The sequence below is a fragment of the Mycteria americana genome, chromosome 6 (assembly GCF_035582795.1).
Source record: "Mycteria americana isolate JAX WOST 10 ecotype Jacksonville Zoo and Gardens chromosome 6, USCA_MyAme_1.0, whole genome shotgun sequence".
NCBI classification, from domain to species: Eukaryota; Metazoa; Chordata; class Aves; order Ciconiiformes; family Ciconiidae; genus Mycteria; species Mycteria americana.
Genome location: NC_134370.1, coordinates 70,673,431 through 70,690,208, shown reverse-complemented (window position 1 = coordinate 70,690,208; position 16,778 = coordinate 70,673,431). Strand labels below are relative to the sequence as shown.

General features: G+C 65.3%; 1 protein-coding gene across 2 annotated transcripts in view; it reads left to right on the top strand.

The window, feature by feature from the left end:
• The first annotated feature begins 1,000 nt into the window (after positions 1–1,000).
• Positions 1,001–16,778, top strand: part of RASGRF1 (Ras protein specific guanine nucleotide releasing factor 1) — a 43,098-nt gene continuing 27,320 nt past the window's right edge. For both annotated transcript variants that reach the window (XM_075506499.1, XM_075506498.1), the window contains exons 1-3: positions 1,001–1,517; positions 14,185–14,291; positions 15,290–15,437. In XM_075506499.1, coding sequence (XP_075362614.1) covers positions 1,242–1,517; positions 14,185–14,291; positions 15,290–15,437 — 531 coding nt within the window. In that variant the 5' untranslated portion in view covers positions 1,001–1,241. The remainder of the gene's footprint in view (positions 1,518–14,184; positions 14,292–15,289; positions 15,438–16,778) is intronic.

The following is a 16,778-nucleotide window of genomic DNA, read 5'->3' as shown; positions in this document are numbered from 1 at the left end:
TGAGGGTCCCTTTTGGCCTGAAGCCCCACTTCACCCAGGGCTCCCACCGGGTCCGGGGGTCCCTCGTGGCCTGGGGCTCCCAGTGTGCCCAGGGATCCTGTCTGTCCTGGGGGTCCCATCTGTTCCGGGGGTCCCCTTGGCCTGGGACTCTGGCTGTGCTGGGGGTCCCACGTGCCCGGGGGTGCCCTTGGCCGGGGGCTCCTGGGGGTCCCACGTGCCCGGGGGTGCCCTTGGCCGGGGGCTCCTGAGGGTCCCACGTGCGCGGGGGTGCCCTGGGCCGGGAGCTCCTGGGGGTCCCACGTGCCCGGGGGTGTCTGGGGCCAGGGGCTCCTGGGGGTCCCACGTGCCTGGGGGTGTCTGTGGCCGGGGGCTCCTGGGGGTCCCACGTGTGCGGGGGTGCCCTGGGCCGGGGGCTCCTGGGGGTCCCACGTGCCCGGAGGTGCCCTTGGCCGGGAGCTCCTGAGGGTCCCACGTGCGCGGGGGTGTCTGGGGCCGGGAGCTCCTGGGGGTCCCACGTGCGCGGGGGTGCCCTTGGCCGGGGGCTCCTGGGGGTCCCATGTGCCCGGGGGTGTCTGTGGCCGGGGGCTCCTGGGGGTCCCACGTGCCCGGGGGTGTCTGGGGCCGGGAGCTCCTGGGGGTCCCACGTGCGCGGGGGTGCCCTTGGCCGGGGGCTCCTGGGGGTCCCACGTGCCCGGGGGTGTCCGTGGCCGGGGGCTCCTGCTGCGCGCAGGGTCCGTGCCGGCCCGGGGGTCCCGTGTGCCCGGGGGTCCCGCGTGCCCGGGTCGGCGCGGCGGCGGCGGCGGCGGCGGCGGCGGCGGGGGGGGCTCTCCCGGCGTCCCGCGGCCCGGGGGCGGCCCGGGGGAGCGCGGCGCGGCCGCCCCCGCAGCGGCGGCAGGGCAGGGCCAGCCCCGCGCGGCGCGGCGCGGCTCGGGCCGGCGCTGACGGGCTCCCGGTGCCGCCGGCGGCTCCGGCATCACATGACCCGCCCGTCTGCGGGAGACGCGGCTCCGGGACGCGGCGCTCCCCCGGCAGAGCCGCCGCCGCCGGCGCCGCGGGAGGCGAGCGGCTGCGCGGGCAGGGCGGCGGGGCTCGGCCGCGGCATGAGCCGCCGCGGCGGCCGCCGGCTCTCCGGGGGCAGCGGGCGCCGCTGATGCGGGCGCGGGGGCTGCGGCTGCTCGCCAGGGACCCGCCCGCCGGCCGCCCGGCGGGGACCATGTGAGGAGCTGGCGGTGCCCGCCAAGATGCAGAAGGGGATGCGGCTCAATGACGGGCACGTCACCTACCTGGGGCTGCTGGCGAAGAAGGACGGCGCCAGGAAGGGCTACCTGAGCAAGCGGAGCTCCGACAACACAAAATGGCACACCAAGTGGTTCGCGCTGCTGCAGAACATGCTCTTCTACTTCGAGACCGACTCCAGCTCCCGGCCCTCGGGGCTCTACCTGCTCGAGGGCTGCGTCTGCGACCGGGCGCCCTCCCCCAAGCCCTCCCTCTCGGCCAAGGACTCCCTGGAGAAGCAGGTGGGCGCCCCGGGGGCCCGGGGCCGGCGCCCCGGCCGCCCTCGGAGCGGGGACGGCGCCCGGGGCCGCCCCCGCGGGGGTCCCGGCCCCGCGCTCCCCGCCCCGCGCGCGCGCGGCCCCGTTCCCCGGGGCTCCCGCCGCCGCCCGCGACCTGCCCCACGCGTGACCGGGGCGGGGGACGGGGCTGGCCCGTGCCGGGGGAGGGGGGATGCTCCCCGGGGTCGCGGGGACGGGGCAGCGGGCGAGTTCACTCCGGGGCCGTGGGCTCTGCCCGGCCCCCCCACGCCCCCCCCCCCCCCCCCCCATCGCGGCTAATTAGCCGCCGGTAAGGGGCGGCGGGGCGGCGGCGCGGGGCGCCCCCCGGCGGCCGCGGGCCGCGCTTTGCGCAGCGGAGCCCCGCGCCCCACGCGTGTCCGCGGCGCGGCCCCGCCGGCCCGGCCCCCGCGCCCCGGCCGAGGGTTCGGGGCAGCGGCCCCGGCGGGGCGTGGAGCGGCCCGCGGCTTCCGGGGCTCCCGCTCCCGTGGGGTCGCTCCGTCCACGCTGCGGCTCGGCCATTCGGCTGCGAGAGCTCCCAGCCTGACGCAGCCCCCGTGTGCCCCCCCCGGGGTCTGCCAGGGTGCCGGGGGGGCAAACCCGCACCCTGCCCCGCGGCGCGGGCGGCCTGGGCGGTGGGTGCGCGGTGCTCAGCGCGGGGGGGGGGGGGCGGCGCAGGGCCTTGCTGTCGCCGGGGGCTCACCCCGCTCCCGCTCCCCGCACCCGCGGTTCGCGCCCCTGCCACGGACCCGGCCGGGAGCGCCACGCAGCCCCGCCCCGGGCGGTGGGGAGAAGCGGAGCCGTGGGCCCCCCACGCCACACGCAGGGCTGGCGCTGGGCTGCAGCGCTCCTCGCCAGATGCTAATGTCTGCGGGTGGAACAGCGCGGAAACGGCAAAGCCGTTGCGAGGCCCTGGGAGAATCCGGGTCCCCCCTGGCTCGGCGGCGGTGCCCGGGGACCCGGCCGCAGGGACGGCAGCCCCCGATGGGCCCGCGGGTGGGTTTGTCTCCCCTGGCTGCGCCTTTCCCAGGTGGGCAGGGTGGCACCCAGCAGCGCGGCGTGCGGTGCTGGCAACCTCTGCCTTGTTCGTCTGGTGTCGTTTGCTGGGGCTCGGGGTGCGTCGGAGCAGCCGGGCAGGGAAGGGGTTGGTGCCGGGTGAGGGGGGGTTAAAGGCTGGCTGCCAGCCTGGGGGTGCAAATCCCAGTCCATCGCTGCCATAGCTTCCAAAATCACCTCCAGTCTCATGGGCGCGGAGAGGAGCCCGTTGCGGTTGAATTCGCCCCTCGACCGCTGTGCGTGGAGAGCAGCCGCACGCCCAGTTGGGTGCCCGTGTCGCAGAGGGCACCGGGAAGCCCCTCGCAAGGAGGAGCGGGGGTGGTTTTCCCGGCGCTGGCAGCCTGGGCTGGGTGCTTGCAGGAGGCACCATGCGTTTTGGGTCCAGCTCTGCAGGTCTTGCATAATTTCTGCCTAAGCACGCTGCCGGGGAGGTGGCGGTGAGTGCTGCCGGCAGACTGCAGGACAGGCCCCGTGGGCACCCGCCTGAGGCAAGGGGCCAGCTGGAAGGCGATAAGCCCCTTAATTGCCTCTGGCTAATCATGGCACACTCGGCGCTCCAAAAAGCCCTGCCACAAGAGCGAGGCAGTGCAGCACCAGCGCTCCGTGGCACGTCTCCTCACTCCCGGCAGGGATCACGGGAATATTTCCCTGTTCAGATCAAAATAGCGTCTTTTTTGCAACGACGGTGCTTCCTCGCAGTCCCGGCCCTTGCATCGGAGCAGCCTCCGGTGTACCGCAGGGTCGGCTGTAGCAGCGAGGAAGGCTCTGTGGCTGCAGGGGGGTCATGCTGCTGTCCTGTTTTGTCAGCCGTGTCCCTTTCGGTAGCAGCGTAATAGATGTTGCTGCGCGTTCCTGGTTCGGCTTCAATCGAGCTTGCTAGGCAGGTTTAAATCGAGCTCGCTCGCCGGGTTCTGACTCCTCGTGTTTGTGCAGCAGAGATTTTCCACCAGGTAAACATCAAGGGGAGGATGTCACAGCCCCTTTCCGTTTCAGAACGCACCTGGAAGGTTTATCCTCAGCGTAAATGAGGGGCTGCTGTCACGGCGCAGTGAGATCCTGCCACACCAAATATTTACCAGGCCGCTGATCTGCACCGATTCACCAAGGTTTAGCGTCTGGCTCATGATTTTGTATAATTCATTAGGACAAATTTAAATGAAAGTGCTCAAGCACTTGAATGCCCACCGCTTTGCAAACTAATTAGTGGCATACCAGATGAGATAAGCAGCAGAATATTTATGGGACAGATCTGCAGCACGGTCTGTGCAGGAGGGTGAAAGCGAGCAAATGGCACGCCAAGCCGGCGGGTCTCCGAGAGGAGGGTGTCCGAGTTCTGCAAACCAGATCCAGCGTTTTCTTCCAGCTCACCCGGTACCGAGCGGTGCTCAGCATCGCCGATCTTCCTTTGAAAGGAAGGTGACGAGGAAATTTCTAGCATTGCCCGTGATCACCGCTAATTGTTTTCTGAGGGTATTTATCTATCCGGGCAGCTTCAACAGGAGCTATGAGGACAGTATTCCCTGCAGCAGAGGAGTTTCAGGTTTAGATTCCTTCTTCACTGGAGTAAAGCCTGAAAGGTTCCAAATTCTCCACAAAGGAGAAATTTTAAAAGGCGGGTCTTGCAAAACCCCCTCTTTTTTAAAGTTCGCGTGTTTCGCTTTGGTGGGGCACTTTTTTGCTGGGAAGGCAGTGTATTTTTAGTGTGTGCATGTGAGAATAAAGAAGCAAAGTTATCTGAAAAACTGAGACACCAAAGAGGGGATTTGGACACCTCTGGAAACTTTCTTTTCTGTTTTTGTTACATTTTTCCGCAAATGAAATTTTCTTCAAACCAGTTTGATTTGGAGGATATTTTATCGTTGGGTGGGCTTCGGGCTGTGGCCCGGAGGAAGGGTCTGCCGGGTCCGCCGGCGCTGCCCCGCTCGGTCCGGGCGGTTGGGCTGCTCGGCGGCACGGTGGGCACGCGCCCAGAGGTGCCGGGGCGGGGGCTGAACCCTCCCTTTCGTTCTGCCGTGGCGTCTGGGCCGTGCCGTCCGCCGGGACCTGCCGTTCCCGGCCGCCCCGAGGGTGAGGATGCTGGGATGTGCTTTCACGTGGTCACGTCTCCTGCCTCTTGGTGGAAGGGGCCGTGAGAGACCCCCCGGGTCCGTGCTGCGTGCAGGGGAGGGCGGGCAGGGTGCGGGGTGCCCCGGGTGGGACCGCACGTGGTGGGGCGCAGCCAAAGCGAGATCCCAGCGGAGGAGCTGAGCGGGCACAGAGGTCCGGAGCTGATCCGCCCCAGCCTCGCGGCCGCGTGCTCAGGACCGGGAAGGCCCCGGCGTGGGGTGAGGACTCTCCGTCACGCATGAGTCGGGCAGCGGGAATCCCGGCTGGGTTTGCCCCGTACCCTGATGCCATGAGTTATTCTTAACCAGCAGCCCTCTGTGCCTCGGACGAGAGCCAACACGATGCTGAGTCAAGAGGTAGCACTGTGCGAAACCCTTGACTTGAAACTCAGAAGCTCTCTGGAGCTATGAGTCTGTCCTTCCCACAAAGCCTGGGCTGCTCTTGTGAGCACGCAGCCTATAGCTGGAGATTTTCTTCCCCGCCTCTGAAGCGTTTGCCAGGGACGGGTGCCACATTTCTCGTCCGTGCTATCAGGGGGCAGGGGAGACTCAAGGAAGCATTTCGTACCGTGGTGCAGAGCTGAGGACGAGCGGTCAGGGGTGGGTGTGCGTGGCTGTGGTCTCCCAGCGGGACGGGAGAAGGCTTGTGGAAACAATTCCCACCGGCACGTCAGGGAAGGAGTTTGTCTTCCATCTCCCTGGAGCGTGCCCAGCCCTGGTCCTGCTCGTTTCCCTGCACAGCTAAGGAGGGCACGAGAAAGCCACGTCTCTTCTCAGCACCGGCAGCGCGACGAGTAGCAGAGACGAAGCGCAGTCACCGAGGGCACCCTGTCCGGTGGCACCCGTCCCTGAGACACTGGAAGAGCTGGAGGGAAGCAGGGCTGGGGGATGCTCGGGTGCCTCAGGGACGCCCGCCCTCATGGGGTGCCTGCGGCAGCCCCAGCCAGCTCGGCAGCTCTGGCTCCCTCGGAGCCGAGCCCCAGGCCCCGCTGCCAGCGCCGTCCCTGGTGCCAGGAGAGCTGGGGCGGCTCTCCGAGGGGGCAGCAGCGCGGGCCGCGGCACCCAGCCGCGCCGGTCCCTGCCCGGGCTCTTCACCCGGGCAGAGCTCCCGGTACCCTCAGAAAGGGCCGGGGTGGGTGAGCCAGAGACAAACAGGGGCTCGCCCTGCGGGTGGGGCCGGGCAGGCGCCCGCTGCTGGTCCCTCTGCAGACGAGGGTGGCGATGGCCCTTCCAGAGCTGCCGGGCATTTGCCCAGACCTTCTCCTCCGGCGTTAGATGCAGGTGCCTTTGCTGGGTGCTGCCGTCCCAGTCCCTGTGGCAACGACGAGCGGCCTGTGCCCCCCAAGACCCCCTGGCTTTTTCCGCCAGCGGCCGGGGGAGTCACGGATGATGGGTTCCCCTCCTGGGCACCTCTGCTAAGTGGTGCCGACCACGGGCCGCGCTCTAGATGAGCGCGAGCAGCAGCAGAGGACCCACAAGCAGCTTTGAACGTGGTCCCGACTTGAGGCGGGCAGGAAAGGGCTCAGAGCGGCGTGCAGCTCCGGTGCCGATGGCAGGAGGGGACAGAGCAGCTTCTCGCCGGGGCGAGCGGGGCGCCCGTGGACACCCCGGGCAGGGCTGCCCCGCAGCCTGGGCACCTCTGCTCCGCGCTGGGGCTGCGGGGCGGTGGGGCGAGGATGCTCCCGCGCAGGGTGCGGGGCGGCTGCCCGCCCGCCGGGGCCCAGCACGAAGGCAGCGAAGCAAAGTCAGCGTGTGCCGGCTGGTACGACAGGGCTGCCTGCAGACAGCGAGCGATTCCCGTGCCGCACAGCAGTCGTGCCTTAGCCGTGCGTCCAGCCGCAGCCGAGTCTGTGCAAAACATGCTTTGCACGGGAGGGTAACGCGCTTCTCGTCTTCTAGAAAAGTCTGGTTTTTCTTCGGGGTATCAGCCTGAGCGTGCTGCTGCCTGATTGCCGTCTTTCTGATTATTCACAGGATGCTTATTCAAAGGACAGGATAATGTAGTGTGATCTGTGTGACTGATGGCGATGAAGCGATTACAGCTGAGTCTGAGCGCAGGACACCTTGCCTCTGCGGGAACTGGCTTCGTCATAGGATGAAAAAATATTCCCCAAATTTGTCACATAAACCCAAATAAGGCAATTTTGGGACAACGTGGCCTTCTTACAGATGTTCTGTGAACAAAGGAGCTAAAGTCACGGAATGAGTTGTTCCCCCGGCAGCACACACGACGTGAGCTGCCGGGGATGCTGGGCAGGTTGCACCGGGAGCCGCGGCTGAGGTTGTGCTCGTCGCCGTTGCCGAGGGCCGGCTGCAGCCCGCGCCGCTCCGCTGGTGGCACCGACTGGGCAAACCGGTGTTTGCAGTACCTGTGAACCGAGCAAGGTGCGTACGTTAAGCGTACTCATCGCCCCTGGTGGTCGGGGCTGGGGGGTTCTTTAATGTTCACCGATGGTTTTCCAAAAGGCCGGGGTCCACCGCGGTCCGTAGCTGCCTTTTGCACATCATCACGAGCGCAAAGCGCGCGGCCCCGCGCGGCCCCCAGGCTGCGGGCGGCCTCCGGGTGCGCCGGGCCATCGCGCGCTCGGCAGTAAACGATCGCCTGGCCCGCGGGCCAGCGCAGGCGTTAAACACCCTCCGAGGTTTTCCGGGTCCGGAGTTAAGCTTAGCGTCGGTGTCTCGGGTACCTGAGCTCCAGCTTCCGAAGTCGGCAGCTGGGTGCTTGAGCCGCAGCCCCCTCTGGGGCGGTGGGAATCCTGTCGGAGAAGCTGTCGGTGGCGGATTGTGGAGGAAAAGTGGGTTTGTGCATCCAGACTCCGAGCTGAAGTAGTAAAATAGGTATTGGAATATTTGGTTGCCAAAGACCGGGAGTCAGGAGAGGCTGGCTTCTGATAAAGCAAAAAGGCCGAGAGCATTTTCACCTGCAAAACAAAAAATCTGAAAAAGCAAATGGTATTAAAAAGTTTAAAAGGACATTTTTTCAATATGTTTTTTTTTTTTAAATGTATGGACCACTTCTGATTAAGGGATCTCTTGGCTTAAGCTCTTTGGCTCTTCCCAACAGCTTAATTCAGCTTGATTTGCTCACGTGGGTCTTTGCCATGACAGCCGGCCTGTTGTCCTGTCGGATTTTTATAAACTTCAAATTAAAACTTTTTTCCTAAACTCGTGGACTTTTAGCCAGGCTTTCTGCAATGAGCTGAACGCGGCAGTAACTCGTACCAGAGGCACAGAAACCTAAATGCAATCTGATTTTTGAAGATAAATGACAATTTATGAACCTAAACCTGAACTCCTGATAAATTTGGAGATTATCTGCTGGTTTTTTGTGTTCTAAATGTGATGCCAGTCCATCCCCTTTATTCACACATTCTCACCCAACAGATTAATGGAATCTGTTAAAGGAGCAGGAGGAGAGAGGAAAGAAACCTTCGCCCAGCCTGGTCTCAGCAGCCTCCGATACATTTTCTCGGCTGCACGTATACAATTGGCAGATTTCTTGCGAATACGAAGGCGCAGGGTCGTTACAGCAGCGGCGCCATTCGTACGTAAGGTCTGGCAGGGGTCTGAATGTCCGATATACCCAGGGTTAGGGCTTTGGCACGTGCTGGTTTCTTTCTTAATTACTGTGCAGAGCGACGCCCGCCCAGCTCTGGTGCCATGCGTGAGCATCCGTACGGTCCGTCCTGAAGCAGAGGACACACATTTCTGCTTCTGGGATTTTTTCTTATTGTCAGCAAGCAAGTGAGCTGCCTGGCCTCCCAGCTCCTCCGTCCCAGGCCCGGGCCCTGTCTTCCCGGCGCAGACGCTATGTAGGTCAGGGAAGTTAAAAGCTGCCATTGCTGGCTGTGGATTTTTAGGCTCATCCATCCACAGCAGGAAAATTCTCCTCCCTTGCCCTTTACGTCAGCTGCGATAACCATCAGCTTCGCGACCGGGCGGCCGCGTGCCTATCTGCCACGGGCGGATGGAGGGCGCGCGGGTCCCCGGCGCGGCGGGGAGCGTCCCCGCTGCAGAGGGACGGCGGGGATGGCGTCTGGGATGGCACAACAAAACCGCTTCGTGGGGGAGAGGGTGATGGTCACCGCTTCTGCGCAGGCGGCGTTGCTGGGGGTGTTTCCGTCTTGGTCCCCCCGCTCTCACGCCGGCCCCTTCAGCAGAGCCAGGCGCTGTCTGTGACCAGCGTGGGTCTGCAGGAAAAGTGCCCGGCCGCGTCGGTCACGACATCCGGAGCGGTCTGGCAAGTCGTTCTGGCTGGAAAACGCCCTGCTCCAAATTTTAAAAAATTCTGGAATACGTTGATTTTCTATTTTGGAAATAATGCGTCATTCTAAAGCTTATTTGAATTTATTTACGTGTTACTTAATAAGCAAAGTAAAACCCTTCAGGAGCTCAGCTGGACCAGCAGCAGCAGGTTGGCGTATGCCAGGCCTGGATCTGCTTTGCCCTTCTCTGGCTTTGCTCCGACAAACCAGAAAATTTGCTGTTTTGTTCCCGGTGCCACGGTGTCGGTGCCTGTGCGAGGGTCCCACGGCACCAGCCCTTTGCTCCCGGTGTCCTGGGCTGTGGGAGCTCTTGGTGCGCCGGTGGCTGTGGTAGGGGAGGTGACGGCACCGTGCCGGTGTGGCGGACCGGGACGGTCTCATAGCGGGACGGCGCTGGCCAGCCGGGCGTCGGGGAACCGAAGCCCTGGTGCGTACAGCTCCGTCGCGGGGAGCGGGTGCGGGAGGGCTGGGCAGCTCTCAGCCGGGCGCAGCGGGGATGCGGGGGGATGCGGGCGCAGCCGCTGGCATGGCGTGCCCTGAGCCCAGCGAGCCGCCCGGCTCCCTGCGGACGCGGAGCCCCGCGGGAGCCTGCCCCTGCAGAAACACCACGCGGCACCTGGTCGTGGCCGTGGGACACGGGGCTCTGCGTCCCAGCAAGACCCCAGCGTGGGAACCCCCAAAGCACAATGGCGAACGCGCTCTCTGTAACCATCTCCTTGGCTTTTATCGAGGATGCGGAGATGGAGGAGCCTGAGCGTCCCGGCCGCGGCGGGTGGGAGCGGGCGGCGGGCGGACACAGGCACGGGAGCGGGCAAAGCGCGTCTTGGGGTGCGCAGGGACCTGCACCTTGGGGTCACCGGGGACCCGTGTCTTGCCGTGCACAGGGACGCGTGTCCCGGGGCGGCGGGGACCCGTGTCTGGGGCTGCACACGCAGGAGGTTTTGCTTCTCCGGCACCGGGCGTGACAGGAGGGCAGAGCCATCGCTGCGCTAACCGTGCCAGCCCGGGGACATCAGACACGTGGGAGGACATTTCTGGGGAGATAGTCCCTGCACATTAATCACTCGGGTAGTCTCCTTCATTAATTCAAAGTCATTTGTTGAGGTTCTGGAAGCAGAAATAGCTCTCGAGCAGCAGTTTGCTATTGTACTCTCCTCTCAGTAAAAATAGCCAAGCCAGCGCTGGGGATTTTTTGCAGAAAAAGCGACAGAGGGAGCGGAGTCCCGGGAGCGGGCTCAGGGGTCCCGCACCACGGCAGGTGCCGGGCCAGGTCCCTCCCGGCTGGGCCACCCTCGAGCAGAGCCCCTGGCCCACGCCGGCCAGCGCGCCCCAGGCGCAGCCGCTGGACAGGGTCTTTGGGGGGTCCCTGGAGGAGCAGCCCCGGCCCGTGCGGGCGTTGCCCGGCCCTCTCCCGCGGCACCGCTGCGGCTGCGGCTGCCCGGCCCCTCTCACCACAGCGCTCGGCGTCCAGGTACGGGGCTTTGCCGAACTGCCTGCCGGAGCTGAAATCCTCCGTGCTGGTGGCTGCCTCCAGCTGAATGACTGTGAGACGCTGGAGTTTCTGAGGCGGAAGCAAAAGACGGTGTTTGCCTCTGCTGAAAAACGCTTGCAGCCGTCTCTTTGTGAGCCTTGGCGGTTCGGGGTCTGCAGGACGGATTCGGCTCCCTCCGGCTGCTGGGGATGTGCCGTGTCTTCCCCCGGTGAGGAGCTCCGGGGCCGGAGCGGCCTCCGAGCCCCGCGGGGCAAGCGGTGCTGAGCGCTCGGCTTGCCGTCAGCCTGAGCTAGGGTGGGAGAGAGGGGAGGCCCGGGGGTCTCTGGCATCACAGGCTGTTTCTCATCGAGCCGGGGGGCCTCTGCCCGGCCGCGGCTTCGGTAACTGCCCGCCGTGGCGTCCAGCACCCGCCCTTCCCCGCAGCGGGCAGGGCCCGGGAGAAGCCGGGCAATAGTCGCAGGGCTTCGGCTGGCCCCGGGTGGGTTTTTAACCTTTCGCTTTGTGACCTGAAATGCTCCCGTGCCGTTGTTTCAGGCAGAACTGCTGCGTCCCCTGGGGTTTCCCGAATCCTCCGCCTGGTGCCGGCGAGCGGCCGCCCCCGGGTCTGTCCCGCTGCCCGGCCGGGGCCGTGCTGCCGCCGAGCCTCGGCCCCAACGCGGCGAGCGTCGCTGGAAATGCTCCCGGGCTGTCGAGTTTGATGTGTCACTGCGATAACAGAGAAGGATCGTAATTTAGGCGGAGATAAAAGGTGGTGGGAGTTTTATTATTCAAATATAAAATAATTTCCTCCTTTCAAGCGCGCTGCACTTCCTGGGTATTGTGTGGGGATAAATCAGAGCGACACGGGGAGCCGCGGCGCGCGTGCTCGCAGGAACTAGCTTTTAATTGTACGGGCAGCAGCGGTCGGGACCGGACCGTGCTGGCTGCAGCCCTGCCGCGGCTGCCAGAGCTGTTCCCGGCCGCGGTGGGAAGCTTTTGGCCCCACATCATCTGCCTCCGTTGCTGACAGTGTTGAAACTGCCATTTGCAAAACCTTCAGGAGTTTCTGGGTTTAAAGTAGATGGGCCAGAAGCCGTCTGACAAAATGCTTTTGGTGCTGGTGTGTCGGGGAGGTGCCTCGATGGACCTGATGGGTGAAGCAGGGGGAGAGGCAGGGTGGGCGCTTGTCCCCGGTCCCTGTCCCGCTCCCTGCCGCGGGCTCTGCCACCCCTTATTTTAAAATCCGACGAGCCCCGAAGCCGTGCGAGGCGCTGCTTTTCCAGGGGGCCCTGGGTAAGATCAGGCTGCTCTGACCCGGCACGACGCCTGGTCCTGCCTGCGGGCGCAGGGCTCTGAAGAAGCATCGTCCCCGCTGCCCCCGAGGGACCCGCAGCGCCCGGGAAGGGCAGTCCAGGGCTCACCGTCCCGTCCCGTCCCGTCCCCTCCCGCCGGGCAGGGACCGGTCTGGGGGAGCCCCAGCGGCATCTCCCTGTGGTTCTGGTCCCGCGGGGACTCGGCCGGGCTCCGGCTGTTGGTGTCGGTGGAGCGTGGGGCGGCGAATGCGCGCGCTGCGGCATTGGGGCCGTTCGTCCCCGCGGCACTGGGAGCTCGCGGGGGCACCGGGGCTCCAAAAGGGTTTTCCCACCCCTCGAGTCCCTGCGGCCGGGAGACCGGGGCTGGGGAGCGAGTGCTTGGCAGTGCCCTGGCACGGCTGGTGATATTCCTGAGTCGGCGTTTCAGGGGGAGGATTTCCAGACTTGCCGATCTGACGAGCTCTTTTTAATGCTGTTTGCAAGGGAAGGGCTGTAAGAGAGGTGGGCATAAAGCAGAGAGGCGTAACTACCCGCACAGTTTCAGAGACCAAAAATTTCTGGTGAATTTTCTATCGGAGATGTCTTGTTGCCAATAAAAGCCTTCGGGGGTGGGAGGGAGAAGAACAGGGGACGAGAAGCGAAGGGCTGTGGAGCTGCGGCAGTTCCAGACGTGTCCCACAGCGAGAGGCGAGCTGCCAGCCCGGCTGCCCGGAGCTCTCGCCCGCCTGGCTGCGGCGCGTCGGGGAAGGGGTGGGAGGCGGACGATGGCGTGTTCCGCCACGGAGAAGGCTCCATGAGGAGAAAACCTGTCCGCAGGATCAGCAATAAAAACATACTGCACCTACAGGGTCCTGGACAGACGTAAAGGAGGTGCACCTTCCCGGGTCGCAGGAACAACCAGTTGCCCCCCAAAGACGGAAGAGCTGTTTCTGAAGGAGGGCTCTGGCGTGGCCCCAGGGCAGCGCGGGGTCCCCGGGCTCCCCCTTCTCCCTCTGCGGGGCCCCGATGGGCTGAGGAAGCTCCGAGGGTGTTTCTGAGGCTGTCGCCCAGCGAGACACGAGCCCTAGGTGGGCACGGTGCTGGGTGGGGGAGCTGGGTGTCCGTCCGTCCGTGCCGCCTGCACCGGCATCGCCCGGGAACAGCGACCGGCTGCGCCTCGGCTCCCCGCGCTCCGGTTTCACTGAAAGCCTCCTGCATCCGTCTGGGCGTCCTTCTCCTTCACACCCCTGGGCCTGATTGGGGTGGGAAGGGGACGAGAGTAAAGATGCCCGGGGAGGAGGAGGACAGGGGAGAGGAAGGGGTAGGGGCGGGGGACGTAGCCCTGTTGCGGGGAGGCGCGGCGAGCCGTACCCCCGGCGTTCAGCACAGGGGCGGGGATGGTGCTGGACCGCCGGCGGTCCTGGGCGAGTGCCGGCCTTGCCCCGGTGCAGCACCCCGCTGCCCGTCCCTGCCTGCAGCCCCGCGTCGGGGCGGGTTCCCGCGCGAGCTCCTGCCCGCGTTGCGGTGCCCGTCCGTGTTTTCATGGTGCGCCAGGGTCTGCGGTCGCGGCTGGCTGCTGCCCGCTGTCCCGGGGAGCAGGGCTGCGTGCCAGGGAGCCGGCGGGTGGCTGTGGGTTGGTTTTTTTTTTGCCAAGATACCTGTTAATTCAGATCCCTCGTTAAACCTAACAGAGGAGCAGATAATGTCAGGATGAGCTTTTTCTAGCGGGTTTCGTTTTAGCCCAGTTATTCCGGGCGGTATCCGGCATTGCAGCGTGGTACCTGTTTCCTAGGAGACTGCAGGAAAGCACAGGAGCAGCACAAACCCCAGCCGACGCGGGCTGCCACCGCACACAATTAGCACAAATACTGTAAATGTCAAGGGAGGCTAAATATAGTCCTGCGCCGAGTCCTACCACACCGTTGCCCGTTAGAGCCTCCCGGCTCGAGTGGTGCGAGCACGTGGGACCGGGGCTCTGCTCAGCATCGAGCCCCGGGCAGCAGCGGGGCTTCGTTTCGGTGCCCGAGGGTGCTCGCTGCCCGTGCAGGCAGGGATGCAGGCAGCCTGGATCCGGGTCCGGCTAAACGCCCTTGCTCATCCGCCCCTTTCCCCGGGTGAGGGTTGTCCCCGAGGCGATTGCCGCAGGCTCAGGCCTGCAGCCTCCCGGTCCGTGGTAGCTTTGGGTTCGTCTGAAGCCCGGCGTTTGCCCGGCAGGATTTCCCCTCGGAGCGTTTCCCGGCCCCGTCCTCGCCCGCGGCACGGCTGCGCTGCCTCGCCGGCAAGGAGCAGCTTTTCCCCGAGCGCTGAGGGCGGCACGTCTCAGCCGTGCTCCCGGGGTTTCGAAACGTTTTTTTTAAATTAAGCAACCCGTGGTGGATCATAAAGCACTTTTCTAATGGCCCTGCGTGAGCGAGCGGTAACCTCACCCTGTGCTTGCTCCCGCAGCATTACTTTACCGTTAATTTCAACCACGAGAACCAGAAGACCCTGGAGCTGAGGACCGAGGATGCCAAGGACTGCGACGAGTGGGTGGCAGCCATAGCTCACGCCAGGTATCGCCCTCCGCCAGCGCAGACCAGGGACGGGGGGTGTCGGAGGCGAAGCTGTGCCCGAGGGCGGCTGCGGGCAGGGCTGCGGGCAGGGCTGCGGGCAGGGGGCCATTGAGCCGGGCGCTGCTGGCAGGCAGAGCAGAGCGCTTCTGGCCCCCAGCCCCGTGTCGGGGACCCTCGTGCAGAGCAGGAGGCTGCATTCAGACGTCCCCCTGGCCCCGCGCCTGCCCTTCCCCGTCCCCGTCCCCGTCCCTGTCCCGCGCGGGGCGGCCGCCCTGGCAGGCTGGCACTGCCTGTCCCAGCCTGGTGCCGGAGGGATGCCCCGTTCGCCATCGGCTTCGAAGACCGTCAGGAAGGGTTTCGTCTTCGATAGCGAAAATGGTCAGAAGGAGGTTTTTCCAAGCTCCTGTTTCTCTGCCGTGGGAATGCCAGCGCAGCCCACTGGCTCGCGGTGGGAGAGCGGTCAGGAGCCGGCACGGCCCTGCTGCGCTTCCGGCGAAGGAGGGTGCCCGGCTGGCGGTGAGAAGGGGGGGGCAGATGAGTGTCGTATGCAGGAGATGAGAGAAATATCATCTGCTGCAGCAGCTTAACGAGAGCACGTGTCGTAAGAGTTTGTGCCACGAGTGTCCTCCTTCTCGTTAGACTTTGGGGACGTGGTAGGTGAGAGAGGTTTGGCCATGGGTTTTGGGTTTTTTTTGGTCTCCTACCATTTCCTTAAATTTGCATTGTCTTTTCTGTTTGCACCCTCGTGGGGCACCCGAGTCCTCTCCAAACCGGTCACTTCTGAGTAGCAGCATCCCGAACCGCGAGAGCCGGCTCCCGGTTCATTCCCCTGCGGGTACCCCCAGCCGGGGGGGCACGGGCAGCGCGTAGGCAGCTGGGAAGGAGAACCCCCCCCAGCAAACCGCAGCGTGCAGAAACCTCATTTTGCATGGGCGTCCCGGGGGGCCGGGCGGGGGGGCCGCGGGAGGAGGGGTGCTCACGGCCGTGTCTGCCTGCAGCTACAGGAACCTGGCGACGGAGCACGAGGCGCTGATGCAGAAGTACCTCCATCTCCTGCAGATTGTGGAAACGGAGAAGACCGTTGCCAAGCAACTCCGCCAGCAGATCGAGGACGGGGAGATCGAGATCGAGCGCTTGAAGGCCGAGGTGAAGAGCCCGGCGTCGCCCTGCGGACGCGCTGCCGCTCCCCGGGGTGACCCGCGGGCTGCGGGCAAGCGGGCGGCGTCGCCGCGCTGGCGGGGACCGGGGGACGTCGCGGCCGCCGTGTTTATGCTTGCTTTAATGACATCGGGCTGGCCCCTTCTCCTGCAGAGAGGGGCGAGGGCGTCGCCTTCGTTGGAAGTCTTTTTGCGGGAGCCACGCGGCCGCGGCTGCGCTGCCCCGGCGTGGCGCGCGTGCGGGGCTCGGCGCGGTCCCCGGCCCCGGGACGCTGCCGCGGCGGGGAAGGGTTCGCTCCAGCAGCGAGCGCCGGGGAACGGGCTGGCGAGCCCGGTCCCTTGGGTTCAGGAGTAGGTGTTGGGGTGGGGGTGGAGACTCCTCAGCTCGCCGTGTCGCCTTCCTCATTGTCACGCTAGATACCTTGATCGGACCCCCTCCGCGTGCTGCGCGCCCGGTGGAACCGTCTGCCGGGCGGTGCAGAGCTAGAGGAGGAACTGAGACAGGGAAGAGGCGTCTGTGGCCTCGGGAGGGAACCTGTGCCAGCTGCAAGCTGCACAGCCCGCGTCCATCAGGGAGTTAATGTGCACGGTGCTGTAAACGCAACGGACGCTTCACTGAGAAGGGAGCATCTCTTCAACGGGAGCAGCCCAGAAAACCTGTTGCCCGTAGCTCGTCCCAGAAGCTCCCGCAGACAGTTTGCCGTTCAGTAGTTTGCGGCGTCGGGTAGCAGGAAGGGTGACACGATGCGGGTGACGGCAGACGAAGCGACAAAATGCAAAAATGACTCGGCAGTCGGTGCCGAGGGAAGCTCGCGTCTCTGAGGCACCCGGACGCTCGGAGGCAGGGGTACGCCCCGTGCTGCCCGGCCCTCGCGCTGCAGGGCTGCGGCCGGCCCTGGGTACCCTCTCGCCGCCCGGCTTTCGGCTGCTGGTGGCTGTCGGTGCCGGCTGGGCGGCGGGGCCGGCGAGCGCGGGGCACCCGGAGCCGGCGCTGCCGCCGGCCCCTCCTGGTGTCTGGCAGGGAGGGTCGGGCAGCGGCTTCGTGGTGCAGGCAGCCGGGAGCGGGTCCTGCTGCCTGCCGGGCTGAGACGTCGAGCCCGAGTCAGTCAGAATCTCAGAATTGCCACGAGGGAGGAAACTGGAGAGGCAGTGAGGGCAGGAGTGGGTTGGCACGTCCTTATGGTGGTCCTTTCCTTAAATTTTGAATTTTTGAGTTAAAAGCGCGGGTTAATAGCAATCCCTGACCATGAGTCAGCGTGCACCGGAGGCTGCTTTTAGTCTTGGGACTGGAGAGCCACGAGCCTTTCCCAGGAGCGGTTTCGGCACCACT